Source organism: Macaca nemestrina, chromosome 4 (assembly GCF_043159975.1).
Source record: "Macaca nemestrina isolate mMacNem1 chromosome 4, mMacNem.hap1, whole genome shotgun sequence".
Lineage (NCBI taxonomy): Eukaryota > Metazoa > Chordata > Mammalia > Primates > Cercopithecidae > Macaca > Macaca nemestrina.
Genome location: NC_092128.1, coordinates 102,322,084 through 102,347,844, shown reverse-complemented (window position 1 = coordinate 102,347,844; position 25,761 = coordinate 102,322,084). Strand labels below are relative to the sequence as shown.

At 37.6% G+C, this 25,761-nt stretch overlaps 1 protein-coding gene across 11 annotated transcripts in view; it reads left to right on the top strand.

Moving 5' to 3' along the window:
• The window catches only part of LOC105475828 (phosphodiesterase 1C), a 619,857-nt gene that overhangs the window by 544,624 nt on the left and 49,472 nt on the right, over window positions 1–25,761 (top strand). For 9 of the 11 annotated variants that reach the window (XM_071094997.1, XM_071095005.1, XM_071094998.1 and 6 more), the window contains 2 exons: window positions 7,275–7,502; window positions 16,139–16,216. In XM_071094997.1, the coding sequence (XP_070951098.1) occupies window positions 7,275–7,502; window positions 16,139–16,216 (306 nt within the window). Of the gene's footprint in view, window positions 1–7,274; window positions 7,503–16,138; window positions 16,217–18,004; window positions 18,036–25,761 lie in introns of all 11 variants that reach the window. The other 2 variants (XM_071095000.1, XM_071095001.1) reach the window with 2 other exon arrangements.

Sequence of the window (25,761 nt, the reverse complement as noted above, 5' to 3'; positions counted from 1 at the left end):
TTGGAAAAGAAAATTAGAGATTTGAATACAAAGTTAAGGTGGTGGTGAAAATACCAACTTATAACTAATATTTTATAACATTCTTAGCAGCCTAGTAATGCTGTTGACTGGTTGACTGGTGCTAATAAGAAATCTAGTTTGCATCTGTTTTCTGTTGGTGGTGGCTGTTTTGTTTGTTGCTCTTTTTTTCCAGATGACCCTGATTTCAAGAAAGGCTGTCCTCCATGGGGCACTTGAACATGTATTGTTAATAAATGCACTGGAAATGGGTCTTGGTTTTGTTAACCAACCTGATTTACAAAACTAGGTAGGCAAGCACTGATAATTATTAGGAAAGATTAAATAAATATTTTTATAGCCCTTAGAGTTAAAAATCACTATTCCCAACCAAAGATGTATGGACATAACAATTTTCAAGTCTGATCAGTATTGATTAATTTCCATTCAGTATTTAGTACTTTTTTTAACACTTATTTTCTGGTGTAACACTAATGCGTTTAGGTTACAAATGCTGAAATATAAAATACATATATAAAAGAAAATGAAAATTGCTCATTACTTCTCTAGACACATATAACTATTATTAAAATTCTGATGTAATTCTTTTTAATTTGCTTTTCTGTAAATATGTATAAGTAAAAATTTTGCCCATAAATTGGGATCATAATATAATATTGTCTTGTATTTGGCCTTTCTCCTTCTGTTTTGAGTATTTTATTCTGATACTGAATATTGTGATTTACAATATATAAAGAATTATTCATTTACATATTTTTCTCATTTTTGAGTTTTTAATGTTGAATGAAGTTTTCTGTCAGCTGGAGCACTTCTTTCACTAAAATTTCCAGGAAGCAGGAACACCTTCTAAGTTCTTAAATGTCTAGAAGCACCTTTCTTTTGTTCTTGTATAGAACTGAGATTTGAACTAGTCAAAATTCATATAGTATTTTGGGTTTTCTGGTCAGTTTCTCTCTCTTTTCTGTTTTTTTCTCTCTCCTTCTCTGGTTGTAGGCATTTCAGAAAATTATATCAAGGGATAATCAGCCCAATATGATTTTTAACTGAGACCCTATAGTATCATTATTCAGGAAGACAAATAAAGAAATCAGTGTATTTCCCCAAAACTGTGCAGACATGCATTGTGGGTAGAACTGGCTCTCCACTGGGAGGAAGCAAATGTATGGATCTTGAGGGTTCTGCTCTGCCTTAACTCTTAACTGCTTACTCTTGGTTGTTTTTTATCACAAGTCCCAACACTGCAGACAGTCTGACATGGCAAGCCAAAGGAAACAGAATTGAACCTCACACCTCTTGCTTTCAACTAGTCAAGAAGCCTAGCAGATGCTAAATCTAAGACCTGAAAAGCGAATTCTCTGTGTACATCCTGTGATTGGAATCTATGAGTGTGTACAAAATAGCTGTTCTCAGCTCCTTTTTAATGTATATATATAAACCAGCTTCTGGATCCATTGATTTTTTCTTTCTTTCTTTTTTTTTTTTTTTTTTTTTTTTTGAGACGGAGTCTTGCTCTGTCACCCAGGCTGCAGTGCAGTGGCCCCATCTCAGCTCACTGCAAGCTCTGCATCCCGGGTTCACACCGTTCTCCAGTATACCTCAGCTTCCCAAATAGCTGGGACTACAGGCACCCGCCACCACGCCCAGCTAACTTTTTTTGTATTTTTGGTAGAGACAGGTTTCACCGTGTTAGCCAGGATGGTCTCGATCTTCTGACCTCGTGATCCGCCTGCCTTGGCCTCCCAAAGTGCTGGGATTACAGGCGTGAGCCACTGCGCCCGGCCAATTCACTGATTTTTTTGAAGGGTTTTTTTGTGTCTCTATCTTCTTCAGTTCTGGTCTTATCTTAGTTATTTCTTGCCTTCTGTTAGCTTTTGAATGTGTTTGCTCTTGCTTCTCTAGTTCTTTTAATTGTGATGTTAGGGTGTCAATTTTAGATCTTTCCTGCTTTCTCTTGTGGGCATTTAGTGCTGTAAGTTTCCCTTTACACACTGCTTTAAATGTGTCCCAGAGATTCTGGTATGTTGTATCTTTGTTCTCATTGGTTTCAAAAAACATCTTTGTTTCTGCCTTCATTTCATTACATACCCAGTAGTCATTCAGGAGCAGGTTGTTCAGTTTCCATGTAGTTGAGTGGTTTTGAGTGAGTTTCTTAATCCTGAGTTCTAGTTTGATTGCACTGTGGTCTGAGAGACAGTTTGTTATAATTTCTGTTCTTTTGCATTTGCTGAGGAGTGCTTTACTTCCAACTATGTGGCCAATTTTGGAATAAGTGCGATGTGGTGCTGAGAAGAATGTATATTCTGTTGATTTGGGGTGGAGAGTTCTGTAGATGTCTATTAGGTCCACTTGGTGCAGAGCTGAGTTCAATTCCTGGATATCCTTGTTAACTTTCTGTCTCATTGATCTGTCTAATATTGACAGTGGGGTGTTAAAGTCTCCCATTATTATTGTGTGGGAGTCTAAGTCTCTTTGTAGGTCTCTAAGGACTTGCTTTATGAATCTGGGTGCTCCTGTATTGGGTGCATATATATTTAGGATAGTTAACTCTTCCTGTTGAATTGATTCCTTTACCATTACGTAATGGCCTTCTTTGTCTCTTTTGATCTTCGTTGGTTTAAAGTCTGTTTTATCAGGGACTAGGATTGCAACCCCTGCTCTTTTTTGTTTTCCATTTGCTTGATAGATCTTCCTCCATCCCTTTATTTTGACCTATGTGTGTCTCTGCACATGAGATGGGTCTCCTGAATACAACACACTGATGGGTCTTGACTCTTTATCCAGTTTACCAGTCTGTGTCTTTTAATTGGAGCATTTATCCCATTTACATTTAAGGTTAATATTTTTATGTGTGAATTTGATCCTGTCATTATGATGTTAGCTGGTTAGTTTGCTCATTAGTTGATGCAGTTTCTTCCTAGCATCGATGGTCTTTATAATTTGGCATGTTTTTGCAGTGGCTGGTACTGGTTGTTCCTTTCCATGTTTAGTGGTTCCTTCAGGAGCTCTTTTAAAGCAGCCTGGTGGTAACAAAATCTCTAAGCATTTGCTTGTCTGTAAAGGATTTTATTTCTCCTTCACTTATGAAGCTTAGTTTGGCTGGATATGAAATTCTGGGTTGAAAATTCTTTTCTTTAAGAATGTTGAATATTGGCCCCACTCTCTTCCAGCTTGTAAAGTTTCTGCCAAGAGATCCGCTGTTAGTCTAATGGGCTTCCCTTTGTGGGTAACCCAATCTTTCTCTCTGGCTGCCCTTAACATTTTTTCCTTCATTTCAACTTTGGTGAATCTGACAATTATGTGTCTTGAGGTTGCTCTTCTCAAAGAGTATCTTTATGGCGTTCTCTGTATTTCCTGAATTTGAATGTCGGCCTACCTCGCTAGGTTGGGGAAGTTCTCCCGGATAATATACTGAATAGTGTTTTCCAATTTGGTTCCATTCTCCCCATCACTTTCAGGTACACCAAGCAGACGTAGATTTGGTCTTTTCACATAGTCCCATATTTCTTGGAAGCTTTGCTCGTTTCTTTTTAGTCTTTTTTCTCTAAATTTCTCTTCTCACTTAATTTCATTCATTTGATCTTCAATCACTGATACCCTTTCTTCCACTTGATCAAATCGGCTACTGAAGCTTGTTCTCAGTAGCCATATTTTTCACGTAGTTCTCATGCCATATTTTTCAGCTCCATCAGGTCATTTAAGGACTTCTCTACACTGTTTATTCTAGTTAGCCATTTGTTTAATCTTTTTTTTTTAAGGTTTTTAGCTTCTTTGCAATGGGTTCGAACATCCTCCTTTAGCTCGAAGAAGTTTGTTATTATTGATTGTCTGAAGCCTTCTTCTCTCAAATCGTCAAAGTCATTCTCCGTCCAGCTTTGTTCTGTTGCTGGCAAGGAGCTGCTTTCCTTTGAAGGAGAAGAGGCGCTCTGATTTTTAGAATTTTCATCTTTTCTGCTCTGGTTTCTATCCATCTTTGTGGTTTTATCTACTTTTGGTCTTTAATAATGGGGATGTACAGATGGGGTTTTGGTGTCAATGTCCTTTCTGTTTGTTAGTTTTCCTTCTAACAGTCAGGACCCTCAGCTGCAGGTCTGTTGGAGTTTGCAGAAGGTCCACTCCAGACCCTGTTTGCTGGGTATCACCAGCGGAGGCTGCAGAACAGCAACTATTGCAGAAGAGCAAATGTTGCTGCCTGATCCTTCCTCTGGAAGCTTCATCTCAGAGGGGCACCAGCCATATGAGGTGTCAGTCGGCCCCTGTGGGGGATGTCTCCCAGTTAGGCTACTCAGGGGCCAGGGACCCACCTGAGGAGGCAGTCTGTCCGTTCTCAGGTCTCAAACTCCATGCAGAAGAGAACCATTGCTCTCTTCAAAGCTGTCAGACAGGAACGTTTAAGTCTGCAGAAGTTTCTGCTGCCTTTTATTCAGCTATGCCCTGCCCCCGCAGGTGGAGTCTACAAAGGCAGGCAGGCCTCCTTGAGCTGTGGTGGGCTCCACCCAATTCGAGCTTCCTGGTTGCTTTGTTTACCTACTCAAGCCTCAGCAATGGCGGACGCCCCTCCCCCAGCCTCACTGCTGCCTTGCAGTTTGATCTCAGACTGCTGTGCTACAGTGAGCAAAGTTCCATGGGTGTGGGACCCACTGAGCCAGGAGAGGGATATAATCTCCTGGTGTGCCGTTTGCTAAGGCAGTTGGAAAAGCGCAGTATTAGGGTGGGAGTGACCCCATTTTCCAGGTGCCGTCTGTTATGGCTTCCCTTTGCTGGGAAAGGGAATTCCCCAACCCCTTGTGCTTCCTGGGTGTGGCAATGCCCTGCCCTGCTCTGTGGACTGCACCCACTGTCTGACAAGCCCCAGTGAGATGAACCTGGTACCTCAGTTGGAAATGTAGAAATCACCCATCTTCTGCATTGCTCACACTGGGAGCTGCAGACTGGAGCTGTTCCTATTGGCCATCTTGGAACCTGCAAAGATGACATTTAAACCCCATCCTCAGTCACTGAAGAAGGATGAGATAAAGCCCGAGTGAATATTCCAGGAGACCTTCTGTGGTCCTGCATCCTACTGAGAATGCCATCTCACCATCTTCTTCTGCAAGAGCATTTTCACTCTGTAGTTGTACCTTTCTATAAAGGCCAGAAGACATACTTTACATGTACATAATTATGTTATTTGTGAAATCTTTCCTTACCTTTTCAATGTAAATTACAAATATATTCTTTTGGGAAGTAGAATGTCATGAAATACTGAATGGCAAACATTTAACATTTAAATCAGTGCTTCTCAATTCTGCATGTTTAAATCACCTGGAAAACATTCAAACTACCCTATTATTGCCCTTCCTTCTCCAGAATCTTATTTAATTTGTTTGGGGATGAGGCTAGGGCATTGGTTTGGATGGATGGGTGGATGGATGGATGGATGAATGGATGGATGGATGGATGGATGGATCAATGAATGAAAACATGATATATTAAGGAAGACATCTTAGGTAAGCAAATATAAAGGCAGGAGAAATAGACTAAACCAGATATCATAGACTTCCACAAAACACATGTCATAAAGCCTCATGATCATGTGAACCTGGACCAAATTTGGACTTTGAGCTCTTTAGCAGCTAAAACAAAGGGAAACATGATAGATGCATAGTCACTCTGGTGTCCATTAGATTAAAAACAAATAGATTATTTATGAGCATTAGTTTTTTTCCAGGACCAAGGCTAACACAAAGGAAATAAAGAAAACACCTGATAATGATGTGTGGAGCATTTTAAAACACATCTGGAGAAAAATGTAATAATGATTTTCCCAATGAAAGTTTATGGCACAGGCTGGAAGACCTTTGGAGTGAATTAAGTGCTACAGGGGATGAGTCTCTAGAACCTTGGGAGAATTGGGCTCTGTTAAGTGTCTTCTGTGTAGGATATTCTCTACAATGCAATGCCACCTCATTGCCTGCAAAGCTCTGCATGATCTGAACCCTGCTTGTCGTTGGTCATTTGACCACACCATCTGTCACTAAGCCCTTGTCAAATTTACTTTAACCATACTCATTGTTCTTTGAGCATACCAAGCTCATTTCTACCTCATGGCCTTTGCATTTTCTAGTTCCTCTGGCTGAGATACTGTTTTTCCAGATTATTGCACGGCCAGCTCTTCAACATTTAGGACTTGGTTAAATGTCACCTTGTCAAGGAGGCCTTCCTTCTCCACCTCCTTGTCTAATGCAATCTCCCTCCCCTATGCTGATTGTATTACAGCATATTACTCTGCTTTGGTTTTCTGCAAAGCACTTTTTACAACATGCAAGTATCTTAGTCATTTGTTTACTTAATTATGATCTCTTATTTATAAATTGACTTTCTTGCTGCTGTATTCCTCATACCTAAAACAGTGCTTAACACTACAACTGCTCAATAAATATGAGTTGGATGAATGAACCAATATTTTCATAAATACTTAACCTATGCAATTCTGCTGTAGTTTTGAGTAAGCACAGAGCCAAGCCCTTTTATAATCGACTGGATTGGAAGAAATGCTAGCATTTTTTCATTAAAAGGAAAGACACAGACCAGGTACCTGGCCAAACTAAAGGCTACCTCTCACCTTGTGGACAGTTTGAAGACCGTGATTTTTTCATAAGGCTCAATTTCCTTGTTTTAAATTCACAGTGTCCTCAGTGTGTTTGTCTTCAATTGCTGTAGTGTCGGATATTTTCCCTTTTTGTTTTGTTTTGTAATCAATTGTTTGTGTTTAAACTGTAGGTCTTAAGCAAGCCCATAGGAAGCTGCAGTTTTTACTGTGGCTGTGGGAAAGTTTTATGATGTCTCTCAGCCTTGATTTCCACATTTGTCAAATTGAGTCACAGTAATAGTAGCTGCTGTAAGGTTGTTTTGAGGGTGAAAGTAAATAATCCCCAAAAAACACTCAGCATAATACCTGGCAGAGAGAACACACTCAATAGGAGCTATTAATAATGGTGATATTAATAATATCATTACAATATTGGTTTATTAATTATTATCCTTATTATTTTCTCCCCAACCCCTCCTCTAACTGACTATTTTCAGAATGACATCATCATGAACCTATTTTACTGGTTTCCTAAGTATACATGCCAATCTGATGAATTAAGCAAAAATGTGCCCAAACACTCAGTAAACACCTTAGATCCTCTTTGCGTATTAAAACAGGTCATTCTCCTAATGACATTACCTCTTTTTCTCTTTTCTGTGCCTTTCCCAACTTGCCATGGATGCAGAGGAGAAGGCCAAGAAGGAAGCAGAGGAAAAGGCTCGCCTGGCCGCAGAGGAGCAGCAAAAGGAAATGGAAGCCAGAAGCCAGGCTGAAGAAGGCGCATCTGGCAAATCTGAGAAAAAGACGTCTGGAGAAGCTGAGAATCAAGTCAGTGGAACACGGATGAACAAAAGTGACATCCCTCGTGGGAAAAATTCCAAAGCTGAGAAGTCGTTAGAACAGCAACAGAATGGTGAGTAGAATTGCACTGGTGAAGGGCTGTTTTCGAGGAGTTAATGACATGATGAATGGAAACTGGCAAACGACCCCACTGATGGGGACAGCTCACAGGGCAAGGCTTTCCTGCTCATCCAGTTCCTGCTGATCTCACCTCACTGGGCCGCAGGATCCCAGCAGAAGCAGCCACCAGCTCACCTGTGCCATCCTCTTCAGGGAGATTTATACCTTTCTGGCCGTTTCTAGCTGCCCTGGAGACTCTAGCCAGTGCCTGCCTGCCTGCCTGCCAGGGGGAAATTACCATTAACAACCCCAGCATAGTCCTGAGTGCAAAGTGGGTGAATGGAAAGTCATTTTCCCATATGTACCATCCCCCTATGAGGGTCAGGCCTCAGGTTTGCCTGAGCCTATTCCTGTAATAGGTATCTGTGTATCTATATGTGTACAAGTGTATACTTTAGGGGAACAAGCTGTTCCAGTTTACCTGGGACTAGGAGACACAGAGCTTTCTGTTTTAAAAACAGAAAAGCTCCAGGCAAACTGGGGTAAGCTGGTCACCATAGTGTGCATATAGTTATTGATTTCTTATATTTAATGAAACAAATATCGATTAACAACTATGTGCCAAGCACCATGCTTAGCACCAGGGATTTAGAAATGGAAAGGCCACAAGAAACCCAAAATATCAAAGGGGATAGAGACATCCTCACAAATATTTCTAGTGAAATGTGAGCAAAAGAAAGTAGTGGCATGGCAGATAAAATGCCCAGGAAACATGTGGAGAGAAAGACATTCGCTTTTTGGGGACTGGGGTTTATAAAATGGGATAAATGTCAGAGTAGGCTTCAAGATGGGGTTTTGAATGCTGAAGTTGGCTGGTCAGATGGGCAAAAGAGACTTCTGAGTGTAGAGAACAAGATGAGCATGTACACAGGGCTTTGACTTGGTTCCCTTGATTAGGGGTGGGCAGGAAGTTCTGAGTCTCCAGAGCTTGCAATTGCCAGGTTGTGGCTGAATAGCAAGTTAATATAGCAGTTAACAGACCTAGACTCAAGTCAAGCTGTGCTTCTCCCTTTTCAGTGTCCTTGGCCAGGCTACTTAACCGTCTACTGTTTCTACACAATGTATATAGTAATACCTGTTCACAGCACAGGCCTCATGGAACCTTCAGTAATACTCATGATGGTAAAAACAATGAAGAGAATAACAACAAATAGCGTGTATCGAAAGCACACTAGATGCTGTTTTAAGTTCTCTTTTTACATATTCATTCTCTTGCCTGCCTGGTGGGGCCAGGTAATCTACTCAGAACTGTGTTCTAGCTATTATGCTACAGGGCCGTGGTCAATGATTTCTATATGTAGAAAGTGCTTAGCATGATGTTCTCCAATTATTTTTATAATTAACCATTTATAACATAATCAGAGAGCAATATTTTAACACATGTAATAATAATGATAGCTTATATCACATTCCAGGAACCTTTCAAAAATTATTTCAGTTAACCCTGGTGACCACCCTAGGAGGCACAGAAGGCCATTGTCCCGACTTGTCCTGCCCCCTTCTGGAGACTGCTCTTAATTCATTTGCTTTGTATTCAAGTGCATCATAGTCCAGAAAAAAAAAGTTCTGAAGAATTTAATAAGAATTTTTCATGTACCCAAACTACCATTTGATCCAGCAATCCCACTCCTGGGTATCTACCCAGAGGAAAAGAAGTCATATGAAAAAGATACTTGCACACTCATGTTTATAGCAGCACAATTCACAATTGCAAAAATATGCAACCAGCCCAAATGCCCATCAATCCATGAATGGATAAAGAAATTGTAATATATATATATATGTGTGTGTGTGTGTGTGTGTGTGTGTGTGTGTGTGTGTGTGTGTGTGTGAGAGAGAGAGAGAGAGAGAGAGAGAGAGTGAGAGAGAGAGAGAAATGGAATACTATTCAGCCATAAAAATGAATGAAATAATGGCATTCACAGCAACCTGGATGGAATTGGAGACCATTATTCTAAGTGAATTAACTCAGGAATGGAAAACCAAACATCGTATGTTCTCGCACATAAGTGGGAACTAAGCTATAAGGATGCAAAAGCATAAGAATGATACAATGGACTTTGGGGACTTGGGGGAAAGGGTGGGAGGGGTGTGAGGGATAAAAGACTACAAAATGGGTTCAGTGTATACTGCTCAGGTGATGGGTATACCAAAGTCTCACAACTCACCTTACTTATATAACCAAACAACACCTTTTTCCCAAAAACCTATGGAAGTAAAAATTTTAAAAAATAAAAACATGTTCATACAAAAATTTTTTAAAACAAGAATTTATTATGTACCTGTTAATGTTTTAGAGGGCAGTGCAGGCCCCTCCTTGCTACCCCTTCTGAGGTCTGAACCAACTGAGAGACAGGTAACAAAATCAGAAAGTCAATGATCAAGACATCAGCTCCACTAAAACTGGAGCTGACTTGGGAAACACAGAGTTGGTCTGCTGTATACATGGGCTTCTTTACATTTTACTCTGAAATGAATTTACACAACCAGACACTGTATAGCCAGGCACAGGACTCTTACCCCACCCCAGCGCCCTCGCAGGGTGCTTCTAAAGTGACAGAAAAGGTGTGTGTCTTACAGAAAACATACCTCAAAGCAGGCTGGGATGTGGGTGGCTGGGCTGGGCTGTGCATGCTCAACCCTACCTCCTAGATAAATAATCACTCCTCTCAAAAGAGTAACATGTAAGGGGTGGTGAGAAAGGCAAGGTATGTTTCTTCCCTCTGGTTTTTTTTTTTTTTTTTTTTAACAGAGTGGGTTAGAAATGTCTTTCCCTACTTATGGCTAGCCAATTTTCCCAGCACCATTTATTAAATAGGGAATCCTTTCCCCATTTCTTGTTTTTCTGAGGTTTGTCAAAGATCAGATGGCTGTAGATGTGTGGTATTATTTCTGAGGACTCTGTTCTATTCCATTGGCCTATATCTCTGTTTTGGTACCAGTACCAGGCTGTTTTGGTTACGGTAGCCTTGTAGTATAGTTTGAAGTCAGGTAGCGTGATGCCTCCAGCTTTGTTCTTTTGACTTAGAATTGTCTTGGCAATGCAGGCTCTTTTTTGGTTCCATATGAACTTTAAAGCAGTTTTTTCCAATTCTGTGAAGAAACTCATTGGTAGCTTGATGGGGATGGCATTGAATCTATAAATTACCTTGGGCAGTATGGCCATTTTCACGATATTGATTCTTCCTATCCATGAGCATGGTATGTTTTTCCATTTGTATGTGTCCTCTTTTATTTCACTGAGCAGTGGTTTGTAGTTCTCCTTGAAGAGGCCCTTACATCCCTTGTAAGTTGGATTCCTAGGTATTTTATTCTCTTTGAAGCAATTGTGAATGGAAGTTCATTGGCTAGCCATAAGTAGAAAGCTGAAACTGGATCCTTTCCTTACTCCTTATATGAAAATTAATTCAAGATGGATTACAGACTTAAATGTTAGACCTAATACCATAAAAACCCTGGAAGAAAACCTAGGAAATACCATTCAGGACATAGGCATGGGCAAGGACTTCATGTCTAAAACACTAAAAGCAATGGCAACAAAAGCCAAAATTGACAAATGAGATTTAATTAAACTAAAGAGCTTCTGCACAGCAAAAGAAACTACCATCAGAGTGAACAGGCAACCTACAGAATGGGAGAAAAGTTTTGCAATCTACTCATCTGACAAAGGGCTAATATCCAGAACCTACAAAGAACTCAAACAAATTTACAAGAAAAAAACAAACAACCCTATCGAAAAGTGGGCAAAGGATATGAACAGACATTTCTCAAAAGAAGACATTCATACAGCCAACAGACACTTGAAAAAATGCTCATCATCACTGGCCATCAGAGAAATGCAAATCAAAACCACAATGAGATACCATCTCACACCAGTTAGAATGGCGATCATTAAAAAGTCAGGAAACCACAGGTACTGGAGAGGATGTGGAGAAATAGGAACACTTTTACACTGTTGGTGGGACTATAAACTAGTTAAACCATTATGGAAAACAGTATGGCAATTCCTCAAGGATCTAGAACTAGAAATACCATATGACCCAGCCATCCCATTACTGGGTATATACCCAAAGGATTATAAATCATGCTGCTATAAAGACACATGCACACATATGTTCATTGCGGCACTATTCACAATAGCAAAGACTTAGAATCAACCCAAATGTCCATCAGTAACAGACTGGATTAAGAAAATGTGGCACATATACACCATGGAATACTATGCAGCCATAAAAAAGGATGAGTTTGTGTCCTTTGTAGGGACATGGATGCAGCTGGAAACCATAATTCTCAGCAAACTATTGCAAGAACAGAAAACCAAATACCACATGTTCTCACTCATAGGTGGGAACTGAACAATGAGATCACCTGGACTCAGGAAGGGGAACATCACACACCGGGGCCTATCATGGGGAGGGGGGAGGGGGGAGGGATTGCATTGGGAGTTATACCTGATGTAAAGGATGAGTTGATGGGTGCAGCACACCAACATGGCACAAGTATACATATGTAACAAACCTGCACATTATGCACATGTATCCTAGAACTTAAAGTATAAAAAAAAAAAAAAAAGAAATGTCTTTCCCTTAGTAAAAGCAATAACAATAATACTACCATTTTATTGAATGCTTAACATGTGTCAGACATTTTACTTGAGATTCTATCTACATTAAATCATGTAAAAGTTCTAACAACTCTGTGAGGTAGAAACACTCATTCCCACGTTGTGGGTGGGAACATTGAGACTCAGATAAGTGAAATCACTTGTGTAAAGTCAAGCAACCATTAAGTAGAGATCTCAGGTTAAACTCTGATCTGCGTGAGTCCCAGTGCTCTGTTCTGTAAGCAGCATGTACCTGTAGTTTGGTGCCTTCAGGGAGAGGGACAATCAGAGAAATGTGGAAACTTAATTGCTGTTTATAAGAGATTTACAATATACTTATTCCAGGGAATGGCATGCTTTTTCTATAAGGGACAAGATAGTAAGTATTTTAGGCTTTGCAGGAGGTAAGGTCTCTATTGCAACTACTCAACATTGCCATTTTAAAGCAGCCACAAATAATATGCAAACAAACGAGTTAGCCTGTTTTCCAATAAAACTTTATAGAAATTAAAGTTTGAATTCTATGTAATATCATATGTTATAAAATTTTTGTCTTGTTTTAACCACTTAAAAATGTAAAAGCCATTCTTAGTTTGTAGGTCATAAAAAAACAGGCAGCGGGACCAGGTTTGACCCATGGGCCATAGTTTGCCAACCCCAGGTCTAGTCAGTGGGAGAAACCAATAAATGCAAATAAGCCAGTCACAAGGAAAAATATGAATTCTACCATAGGGAAACAAAGACCCAGAGAGGGCAGATGTGGAAATAATAATTCATTTTGAAGTTGGTTAAGGGGAAAGCCTGAAAGAAACAAAACAGGAACCTGAGTCAACGAGGCTGGCTTGATTTCACAAGTGTGCGTATTTCCTGAAATAAGCAACAGTCTACCATTTCCCTTAAAAAGTAAGCTGTAAATGAGAGGTGGGAAAAGAAATCAGTTTAGAGCAATAATAAGAAAGGCTAATGGTGGTTCAGGACTGTATTACAGCAGCCTAATTAAAATGATTTATAACTGCACAGAAAGTCTTTTCACTTCCCCTTGTTTATTGAGTAACAACTCACATCAGTCATTGCTCCAGATACAACCCATGGGAAATTACCTAATGGGTTTTGCTCAGGCAACATCATCAAATAAGCATGTGTCACTGTACCAGCCTCCTTCTTTGTGGGGTGCCCAGGATATCTTCCAAGTTAGAGCTGAAGGATGTTGGTGAGGGAGGAGGTTCTCAAGGTTTGGACACCCATTGGCAGTGACAGGATCTTCTAATCTTTGTTCTTGTTGAGGTGACTTCCTCCCACAGCCTCCCCATCCCTGGCTGAGAACAGGGACCATCATGGGCTGCTGGTTAGCAACCAGCAAAGGTAACCGTCTCCACGACTTCCAGAAGACATCCTGGTGTTGCTGTAGCTGTGGGTAAAGCTCCAGTTCAGAGCAACCCAGAAGGCTTAAAAAGCATGCATTAAGAGTGTGGAGGCTCGCTGAGGGAAGAAAGAACTAGAAGGAACTAGTTTGACTACAGGGCTCAAGATGCTTGAGTACATCTCTGGCTTCCTTAAAATAGGGAAAAGCCAGTATTTGGACTGTTTCGTGGGACCTCTAAAGGATTTCTTCTCTTTTGGTGGTGGAAGAGGTGATGACCATCTCCTCTACTTAAAATCCTCCGGTTTGGACCCTGGCCAGAGTAGACTCCCCTGCTCCTCAATTCTTCCAGCCAGTCTGTATTAGTCTGTTTTCACAGTGCTGATAAAGACATACCCAAGACTGGGTCATTTATAAAGAAAAAGAGGCTTAATGGACTCACAGGTCCATGTGGTTGGGGAGGCTTCACAATCATGGTGGAAAGTGAAAGGCACGTCTTACATGGTGGTGGCAAGAAAGAATGAGAACCAAGCAAAAGGGGTTTTCCCTTATAAAGCCATCAGATCTCGTGAGACTTATTCATTACCACAAGAACAGTATGGGGGAAACTGCCCCCATGATTCAAGTGTCTTCCACTGGGTTCCTCCCACAACACATGGGAATTATGGGAGGTACAATTAAAGATTAGATTTTTGTGGGGCCACAGCCAAACCATATCACAGTCCATCCCATTTCAGAATTAAGAATGAGAGGGAACCTGGAAAATTTATTGACTTCTAGCTTAGCTTAGTATTTGTCAAATTCCATTGAAAGTATGTGGTTTGTAGAATATATCACAGCCCCAAATGGTCCTGAATCATCCTTAGATAATCATTTCTTTATAAATTCATAGGCCAAAGGCATTTAGAAATGGAAACAGTAAACAGAAGTCTGAAATCTAAAACTTGAGCTTCATAGAGAAGTTGCAAATACTATAGCTGAAGGCCTGGTAGTTTTGCTGCAAGAGGGAGATCCAGGTGCAAAGTTGGGGCAGATGTGAGTTCAGGGTGGGGTACAAAACGTGTGAGTCGGCAGTCCATACCCCTTGACATAGATGGAATGGCCTGTGTCTGTGCAACTGGCTGCAGGAACCTCAAGAAAAAAACTCAAATTTGGAAAACATCCTCAATCATTTGGTAAGTGGTTTATTCAGCAAATTTAACAAATAGGACATTTAGCGAATGAATCTTTGATGAAGCTGTCTACTTTCAATGATAGTACCTTCATAATGGAGCTATTAGAAGATTTAATAAAATGATGCATGCAAAGCATTTAGCACACTGCCTGGCAAAAATAAAGTAAACAAGAGTAAATCCTGTCCCTCATACACATTCCTTGGAGGCCCAGCTCGCTCCAATTATTATTAGGATCTTTTGACTTCAGTAAGTACCAGTATTTGAGTGAGAATGTATTCTTGGTTTTATCCAGGCTAAAAAGAAAGCTTCCATTATTAAGACTGGTACGAAGATATCCAACACTTGAAAATGAGGCTGGGGGAAGAGGTCCCCGACCTTTCCATGTCATACTGGCATATTGTTGAACACACATGCCCAGGGATTATTAAATTATTTTAGATAGGGGTGCAGCACTGTTTTAGTGTAAAGGACCAAATAGAAAATATTTCTGGCTTTGCCTGGCTCTTGGCAACTATTCAGTTTAGCTATTGCAGCATGAGAGCAGCCAAAGACAATATGTAAATGAATAAGTGTGGCCATGTTTCAAGAAAACTTTATTGCCATAATTGGTGGTGGGCACCATTGACCCAGGGGCCTTAATTTGCTGACTGATGCTCTTGAAGAACATGACTGTGTTTAACTTTATTTACTATTTGATTCAAGCCTAGGTACTGTGAAGTTATATGCTAATTTATAGATTTTTGATTGAGAGAGAAGATAACCCCAAAAGTTATGGTTTTATTGCCCTGTAGGATATAACCAGTTTTGTCTCTAACCTAGCAAATGTATTTTCACATGTTTCTAAAATACTCATCAATACCCAGCCCCAGTATTCTTGGAACCTTCTTACTATTCCCTCATAAGTGGGTTAAATACATTTTTGACACGTGTTCTTTCTAAGGATAGCGTTTTACAACTTTTACAAACTACACTTTGACAAGATCTTTTATTAAAATACTATTTGTAGCTCTGTTGTAGAATAATAACAACTGTATTGAGTGATATGCCTTCTAATTTATCCAATATGCCTATAAGATAGGTGTTAACATACCCATTTTGCAGATAAGAAAACTGAAGCACAGGGAAGTTAAATAGCTATTAATTGGTAGAACTTACAGTTAGCTCGGGTTTCTCCTCACTCCACAGCCTAACAGTAAATTTTAACTGCTTCTGTTAGAAGATAAACACATAACTACAACTCTGTTTAACAAGAACTTTCAGTCTCAATTTCTGCATCACAATCCAATTTCCAGGACCTAACGTGATTACAGAAGATATTTACACTCAGATACATACACTCTCGTGACTATAAAATTATGCTGTACTTTTTAAAACCTTGACAGGTTTAAAGATGCTTATAACACCCCCCTCAGCTGTATACATGTACTGTTTGTCGTGTTTATTACTTTCAGGTGACTTGAAAGATGGTAAAAATAAGACAGACAAGAAGGATCACTCTAACATCGGAAATGATTCAAAGAAAACAGATGGTAAGCGTATTATTCTCATTATATCTTTCCATAAAATGTTCAGTTTAATGCAAGCTTGTTAGAATCATACCCAAAATTGAAATAGTGGTTGTGAATGTATTCTTATATCCTGAAAAAACCCTTCACTATATTTAAAGGGTACTATTATACCTTTATCAATAATTTATAAATTATTGCTGTATATCTTCCCCTTCACCACACTTTCTCCATCACAAATGTTTTCTATACTCTTTCTTTTCCTACTTGCCATTTTTCATCTTAAACATTATAAAAAGTTTATTTTGGACTTGCTGATCAGACAGCTAGAATGGAGTATCATATACTGTTAATGTATTTATAAGTTTTTGATGGGGAATTATGCAGCATAAATAAGAAATGTTTCATGTTTTATGTTTTCACTTTTTTCCCTTGAACTAGTTCTTATTTTTACTTAAAACAAAAACAAAAAACGGGTCTGTATAGTGCTAATGTTGGGAGGCAGTATATATGGTTGTAAAAGACAGTTTTGCCAGCAAGAACAAGTCCTAAAGGCAATGACAATGCAAAACGCAAGCATAAATAACATTTCACTCTTTCTAAAACCTTAAAGTTCAAATTATATTACCCTTCACACTTTGAACTATAAGACTGAGACACCTGCCCTGGCCTTTTACATAAACTTCATTGTTTCAGCTATCACACAGGTTCATTACTATTTATCCCCTCATACACAGACATTATATTAAGCAGAAAATGAAAGTTTCCAGAGTGGTTTTTGATAGCATCCCAGACTCTCTAAATCTTACCTCCCTGGAGACATCATATTTGATGCTAAACTCTTCTTTGAATCATTTGGTTAGAATACCTTTGAAGAACAAATGCTGGGTAACCAGGTGGAAGAGTAAGAAGAAATTGGAGCATAACTCTTTGCACATCTATTATAAAGGAAGCAGCCCCTTTAGCTCTCTGCCCTAAGCCATTATGACATGCTGTTTTTGCTTGCATGCATGAAAACAGTTCTCAAACTTTTTCTAAAAAGACAATGCAAATAATTAACTCCAGGTGTCTTATTACATAATACCTGGGAACACATACTTGCAATTTTTTTTTTTTTACCAATGTGCTTATGCAAATGGAAATCACTTATCTAATGAGTGTACCCTTCTTGAATAATTGTGACTAAGAAGTAAATTACACAGAATAAAATAGAATTTAGAATGGCAGTCTTTGAGCCAGACTCTATTATAGGTAAGTACAGACTCTATTTGTTTAAATACCAGAAGCTCTTTGCCAGCCATCAATACTAAATCAAGGCATCCAAAGCCAGAAAATGTACGGTGGAGGAACGGTGTCAACTTCAAACCCAGAACCCAGACACTTTCTCCATCCTGTATCCAACTATTGGCCCACAGCTTCCTGTTAAATTTCTATAGCATAAAAGCCCAGAATAAATCAAGTCCCAAATTTTTCATATGCAATTTTGAATCTTGTTACATTTATACATTGTGGTACAAACATCTACTATAATGATGTCATATGGGTGTTGTTTGGATTACATTTTATCATCTTCATAAAGCCTTTTTAACTGTGCCCTTTTTAACTGAATCATACCCAAGTATTTAAAAGAATTAAACTGTATTTTTTTGGGGGAAGGGGGGGAAGTGATAAAATATATTTTATGTTCTATTGTGCAAATAAGTGTAAAGTTTGACTGTTTAATGAGCAGGATTCTTGATCTCATGGGGCAGTAAGCAGACTGCAATAAATAAAAGAGACATTTTTTAATGTCTATCTCTGTTTCCTCCATAGCCTGTTCTTCCACTTCCTCAAGTAGGTCCTGGTATGTCTGTATACTTGGAAGTTTGCACACAAACATAATCATGAACAACTTTGCATTTTATATTCATTGATGGACTAATATGACATAATTACTGCTTTGGTATCAATAGAACTTAGAGCACTGAGTTTCACTGAGTTGCACTATTTTAGTCCAAAACCTTTAACAGGACTAAAGCTAATTCTTGGTGGCAGGAAGTAGAAAACAGTTGATGAGTCCCACCTACCCTTTTCTTTTTGGTCATTAAAACTCTCTACCTCAGAAAATTTTAAAAAGGAAATATGTAGATCAGTAGATATATTGATTGTTTTTAAAACTATGTGGAAACAACCAGATACATTTTTGAACATTTCTTTTTGGATCCTATGATGTCTGATAATGAGTGGGAGTCAATTTAACAATTTTTAATGTCCCTACCCCTAGACCAATCCGTGGGAACCACTGGTGACTAGTTTTCTTTAATATTTGAGAGGGAGTATCTGGGTACAATTCATGCCCAGTGTGAACATTGAGAGAGAAACCCAGTGGAAACTGGATCACAATTGGTTATTCCCAAACTCCCATGAGCCAGGGCGTGCACAGAGGGAAGCAGTATGTGCTGAAAGGTAAATTACATCCTGGCATAATGAACACATTGCAGCTGTACATTATCTCTGTAAGTCTACTGCAGTACTATTTAGTACCTTGCAGCAGTAATTTTCTAACTGACTTCAAAGAATGGATGTCCTTTGAAAGTACCTTACTTACCCCTAGGGAGAAATGTATTGACATAAAAAGATCTAGGTCTCTGAGCCAAGATTCTAATCGTGCTTAAACTTTTCCATTGGCATTGGAAGACTGGTGGGGTGCCACACAAATGTATTCTTTTCAGTGCATTTTTAGCCATGTTTGTAATAGCGTAACCTCATGGAGTTGCTATAATTTAGTATAGCTATACTGAAATACAAACTTGCCTTTAACTTTACTTGATCACATTAACAGAGAAATAAGAGATAGCCATCTTTTGTGCCTCTCAAACAACAGATAATGATTAGGCCCTGCATGGTTATGAACCAGGTCTTAGGGAGGGAATTCAGCAGGAGTTTCTCCTTCATTGAATATTCTGGAAACTGGAATGTTTATGGATGGTCTCATGGAACTGAAAAGTGAGTTATGAAGAGTGGGAAGGGTCGTCAAAAGACAGTCTATGAATGTCTGCTTTTGCCAGAGAAGTAACAAGAACTGGATTTACCCTTCCACCTGAAACAACCTAAAACCCCAGACAACATATGTGGAAGAGTGCTTTTTAAGATAACAGACATCAGGAAATGGAGAACAGTGATCTTTGAGAGCCAGGAAATAAACGAAATGAGCCCTACAATTGTCTTGAGAGGACTTCCAGGCAGCATAGAGAGGAGTGACATAGGCACATCTCATTGACTCTCTGAGTTGAGAATTTGGATAAAAATCCAGGGAGACCAAGATGGCTTTAGTTAACAGAATAAAATACTGGAGAGAAGAGGATTACAGAGAGTTAAACTCCAGAGATCTGAAAAATGTAAGAGTACAGTACTACTAAAGTTTCACTTTCTGTGGTTTCAATTACCCATAGCCAACTGTGGTCTGAAAATATTAAGTGGAAAATTCCAGATATCAACAATTATAAGTTTTAAATTGCACACCATTTTGAGAATGTGGTGAAATCTCATGCCATCCTGCTTGTATTAGTCCGTTCTCAGGCTGCTAATAAAGACATACCCCAAAGCAGGTAATTTATAAAGGAAAGAGAAGTTTAATGGACTCATGTAGTTCCACATGGTTGAGGAGGCCTCACAGTCATGGTGGAAGGCAAAGGAGGAGCAAAGACACATCTTACATGGTGGCAGACAAGAAAGCGTGTGCAGGGGAACTGCCCATTATAAAATCATTATATCTCGTAAGACTTATTTACTATCATGAGAAAAACTCACCCCTATAATGCAATTACCTCCCAACGGGTCCCTCCCATGACACGTGGGAGTTATGGGAGCTCTGATTCAAAATGAGATTTGGGTGGGAACACAGGCAACCATATCACTGCTCTATTCCACCTAGGATGTGAATAATCTCTTTGGCCAGCATTATCCACACTCTACTGGCTGTACTTGCCACCCTGCTGTCACTTAGTAGCTGTCTTGTTTATCAGATTGACTGTTGAAGTATCACAGTGCTTGCAATTAAGTACCTTTATATTACTTAACAATGGCCTCAAAGCATAAAAATGGAGATTTTGGCAATTCAGATATGCCAAAGAGAAACCACAAAGTACTTCCTTTAAGTAAAAAGATGAAAGTTCTTGACTTAATAAGGAAAGAAAAAAAATTTATGCTGAGGCTGTTAAGATCTATGCTAAGAATGAAATATTCTATCAGTGAAATTGTGAAGAAGAAAAAAGAAATGTATGTGTAATACATATAGTGTTCAGTACTATCTGAGGTTTTAGGTATCCACTGGGAGTCTTAGAAAATATCCTCTGTGTGTAAAGGGAAACTACTACACTGAGCAACCATGCAATGAGGAAACTACCTGAGGCCAGAACAGAACCATCCAAGAGGATTAGAGGGAATAGTCCTGATGTTCACAGAAGTCAGGGAAAAGTGTCTGTTCCCACTAGCCAGATTTAAATATTCATTATTTAAAGAAAATTAGGTAAAAGACTCATATTTGTCTTGCTTTAGTCATGGGGAATAATTAGCTGTAGCCTATATGCTGCTCTGGTTCTATCTATCAATCTTAAAAGCAAGACATAAAAGGGATCAAAGTGTCTCCAAGTAATTTAACTGCATCCCAGAATAAAACTCAAGGATATATATAGAGAGTACAAAAATATCGAGCACCCAACAAGGTGAAATTCACAATGTTTGGCATCCAATAAAAAATTACCAGGCATGCAAAGCAACACTACCCACAATAAAGAAAAAGCCCAACCAATTGAAACCAACCCAGAACTGAAGCAGATGTTAGAATTAGCAGACAAATACATAAAAGCAGTTCCTATAAGTGTAGCCCATATGTTCAGAAGTAGAGATATGGAAGATATTTTTTAAAGACTAAAATCAAACTTCTAAATATGAAAACTACAATATCTGATATGAGAAATGCAATAGATGGTATTGACAGAATAACATTAGATGAGATTAATGGTAAATAAAGTAGGTGGAATTAGACTTTGGAGAGGAAAAGAGTAGCAAAACGATAGCAATAGAAACTACCCAAAAGTAAATAGAAAAAAAGATTAAAAACAGAATTGTAGGACACCTTCAAGTAGCCTAATAAATGTGTATTTGGAATCCCCAGGTAGAGGAGAGAGGAGGAAAAATATTTGAAAAACCAGGGGCTATAATTTTGCCAGATGATGAAAACTATAAATCCACAGATTCAAGAAGCTCAACACATTTCAAGCACAGGGAATATAAGGAAAATTATACATAAGCATACTGTAATCAGATTGCTCAAAACCAGTGATGAAGAGAAAAATTTAAAAACTGCCAGAGAAAAATTACACATATGTACAGATAAACAAACGTAAGGATGACAGTAGATTTCTTGTGAGGAACAATGCAAATGAGAAGACAACAGAGCTAAATTTTTAAATTAATGAAAGGAAAAAAAGTCAACAAAGAATTCTGTGCCTAGCAAAAAATGTTTTTCAGAAACCAAGATGTAATTAAGAAGTTTTCATTAGACATACAAAAGCTTAATGAATTCATCACCAGTAGACCCACCATGCAAGAAATTTTAAGGAAAGGCAGAAGGATAATTATGCTATATGAAAATATGGATCTGTACAAAAGAATGAAGAGCATTAAAAATGGCAACTACATGGATAAATATATATGATTTTTCTAATTTATCTTAATGATAATTGACTAGGCAAACAAAATAATATAAATGTACTGTTTAGTTTATAACATATACAAAAATAAAATGTATGACTACAGTAGCAAAAAGTCCAGTAGGACAGAAATGGGATATCTATTGTAAGGTTCAGTATCATGCATGAGGTGTTATAAAAATCACTGGAAGATAGATTGAGGTAAATTAAGAGAATATATATTATAAACTCTAATGCAATCACTAAAACAACAAAAGAAAGATATATAGCTGATTAGCCAACAACAGATAAAATGGAATCCTAAAATAATTAATCCAAAACAAGGTAGAAAAACAGTAAGAAGGGAACAAAGAACAGGTGAGACAAATAGAAAACAAATAGGAAGACTATAGAATTAAAACAAAGCAAATCAGTTATCATATTAAATATAAATGACTTAAACACCTTAATTAAAAGGCAGAGATTGTGAGATTGTAATATTCAAATATATTATGCCTTTATACAAAAAGACACAAATATAAAATTCCTGACTTCACCACTATCAAATATATTAATGCAACAAAATTACACATATACCACATAAACATATACAAATAAAAACAAAAACAATCAAAAAAGGACACAGATAGCACAAAAGTAAAAGGTTGTAAATTGGGATACTGTCTTAACACTAATCAAAAGAAAGCCTGAGTGGCTATATTAATATATGACAAAGTAGATATTAGAACAAAGACAGGAATAAATAAGTTTCAACAATAAAGAAGTTCATTTTATAATGATAATGTTGTCCATTTATCAAGATAATATAATCATTTTTTACATTTCTACACCAAATACTTGAAACAAGCTGCAAAAACATTTTTAATTCACAATTTATTTGGAGACATTAATATGTCTTTCTCAATAATTAATAGACTAAGTAGATATGAAAATCAGCAAGGAAACAAAGACTTGTACAACACTGTCAATCAACTTGACATAATTGACATTCCTAGAATGCCCAACCATAGAGGAATATGCATCCTTTTCAAGCGCATACAGAATATTTAGAAAGATAGACTATATTCTGGAAGAATAAATTTGTCCCAATAAATTCAAAAGGATTCAAGGCAAACAAATATGTTCACGGACCACAATAGAATTAAATTGAAAGGATGTTTGTATTATGTTAGTATTCTTTTAATATCTTTAGAAGTTTTAATAATGTTATCACTCTCATTTTTGATATGTGTAGTTTGTGTTTTCTCTCTTTTTCCCTGATCTGTATGGCTAGAGGTTAATATATTTTATTAATCATCACCATTGATATTTTCTATTGTTTTTCTGTTTTCTATATTGTTAATATCAATCTTTATTATTTCCTTTCTTCTGCTTGCTAGTGGGTTTACTTTGTCTTATTCTTATAGTTTCTTAAGGTGAAAGTCATGGTTACTGATTTGAGATTTTTTTTTTCTTTTTTTGATATAGGCATTTTGTGATATAGATTTTCTTAAGTACTGTGTTAGCATCATGATCCAAACTCTGATATGCTGCATTTTCATTCACATTCAGCTCAAAATACTTCTAATTTCCACTTGGAATCTACATTGACCTAAGAGTTATTTAGAAGTGTAATGTTTAATTTCCAAATATTTGGGGATTTTCCAGAGACAGGTGACATGTAAGTTCTTCCCATGTTGATCTATAGGTTCATTACAATCTCAATTAAAATCCTAGTATGCTTTTTTTTGGTAGAAATTGACAAGATGATTCTAAAATTCATATAGAAATACAAAGCATCCAGAATAGGCAAGGCAACTTTAAAAAAGGAAAAAGTTGGAGGACTACACAGAAGGTTTGATTACAAGACTTATTACAAAGCTACGGTAATTAAGGCAGCATGGTATTGGCATCAACACAGACAAAGAAGTCAACAGAATAGCTTAGATAGTCCAAAAATATATCTACATGTGTATGGACAATTTATTTTTAATAAAGGGCAAAGAAAATTCCAAGGGAAAATGATAGTCATCAACAAATGGTGATGAAATGCTTGAATATTGTATGCAAAATAATGAATTTCTAACTATACTTTACATCATATACAAGCATCATCTCAAAATTTACCATAAACCTAAATGTAAATTGTAAAACTATCAGTTTCTAGTTAAGAAAATGTAAGAGAAACTCTTTTTGATCTTGGGTTAAGCAAAGATTTCTTAGGCATGACCACAAAAGTACAAACCATAAAAAACAAATTGATAAATTATGCTTTATCAAAATTTTAAACTTCTTTTCTTCAAAAGCCTCTATTTGGAGAATAAAAAGGCAATTCACATTCTGGGAGGATATTTGCAAAGCATATATTTGTTAAACAACTGATTCATTAAATATAGATACTCAGTATTAAATAATAAGAAAACAACCCAATTAAAAACATACAAAACAATTGAACAAACATTTCACTAGAGAAGATATACAAGTAGCAAATAAGCACATTAAAAGATCCTTGACATCATTAGGGATGTGAAAATTAAAAGCCAAATTTAAAACCTATTAAAATAAAGCTTATATGAGGGGATATGTATATTACGTCCACATAATAATTTCTTAGCTTTGCATTTCACTGTGGCTGTCAGGACACAGCTTTGTCAGTTTGTTTTCTCAGTAAGGAAATTGTATTTCTTACAACCATTCTTTCTGAATATTTCTCAAGATACTCATATTCTCCTATTTAGGATCTTAGTACAGAAAAAATGGAGGAGGCAATGTAGCCAGTATTCTTGTTAGTTTGCATAGAACAAATAACTGTGATCAAAAGGGTTGTTGTGTACATTATAGGAATTTGCCTCTAATCATATCTAAATTATATAATTCTTCACAAGGCTGTTGTCTCATGACCTTGACTTGCTAGATGGCTCAGAGGGGTCACCTGAAGAAATGTATGTGTTTTTTCTGTTTTTTTTTTCCTAATTTTTAAAAAATAGATGATTCCTAACAAGTTAGTTTGAAATAGAGTACATAAATAAATTTGGAATAGATGACTCTGAGCTTTTAAGATATCTTTTGTTCTATTTGAATTGATTTGCCAAGCCATTAATAAAAACAGCAGAAGGATGCAACTTTACACTTGAGTTGTACTTAATTTTCATCATGTTCATATTTTTAAAAATGTTTGTTAGTTGCCTATAGGATGAGGCATCATGACCTGCTCTTCAATGAAGCTGGTGGTGAAAGATAGAGGGGGCCTGTACAGATGTGGAGGTGTGCCCTGCTTTGCAGATCTGGGGAGAAAAGAGTCAGACAGCAGGCTGTGGGTAGAACTGAGACACATGTATGTCTTTACTAGAGATTGTTTCTGTCTTAGGTTCATTTCCAGAGATTTGAGAAACAATAAATGCTTTGTCACATGACCATTATTCAGGAGGTGTGCATTCACTGGTTATACGGACCCTGAGGGCATCGTCAGTTTTCTTATTGACATGGACACCTGTGTTTCAGTTTTCTCATCTCAAGGAATCATACTCACATTATTCTTTTTTCCAAAAACAATGTCCCCATACTACTTAGGATGATGGTTTTGGACTGTCTTTATATGCCAGAATAAAGAACTGCCCTATTTTAGATGCCTCAAAACTTTCCTTTTGGTTGATGTTTCATTTTATCACCTTAGTTTTCCAATCTCTGCTATTTCTTCTTATAGGGCTTCGTGTTATCACTTGTTGACACTGGCTATGCATTGGTCCATGCAGAGCCATAGCAACACTTGAACACACTTACTTGTCTTCAGCACACTCATATTTGAATTAATCTTATACCCCCTAGATGTAGAAGAGGTTATGGAGAATTTTGTAATTCCTTTAATATTTTTCCCAATTGCTGAAAGATCTATTTCTA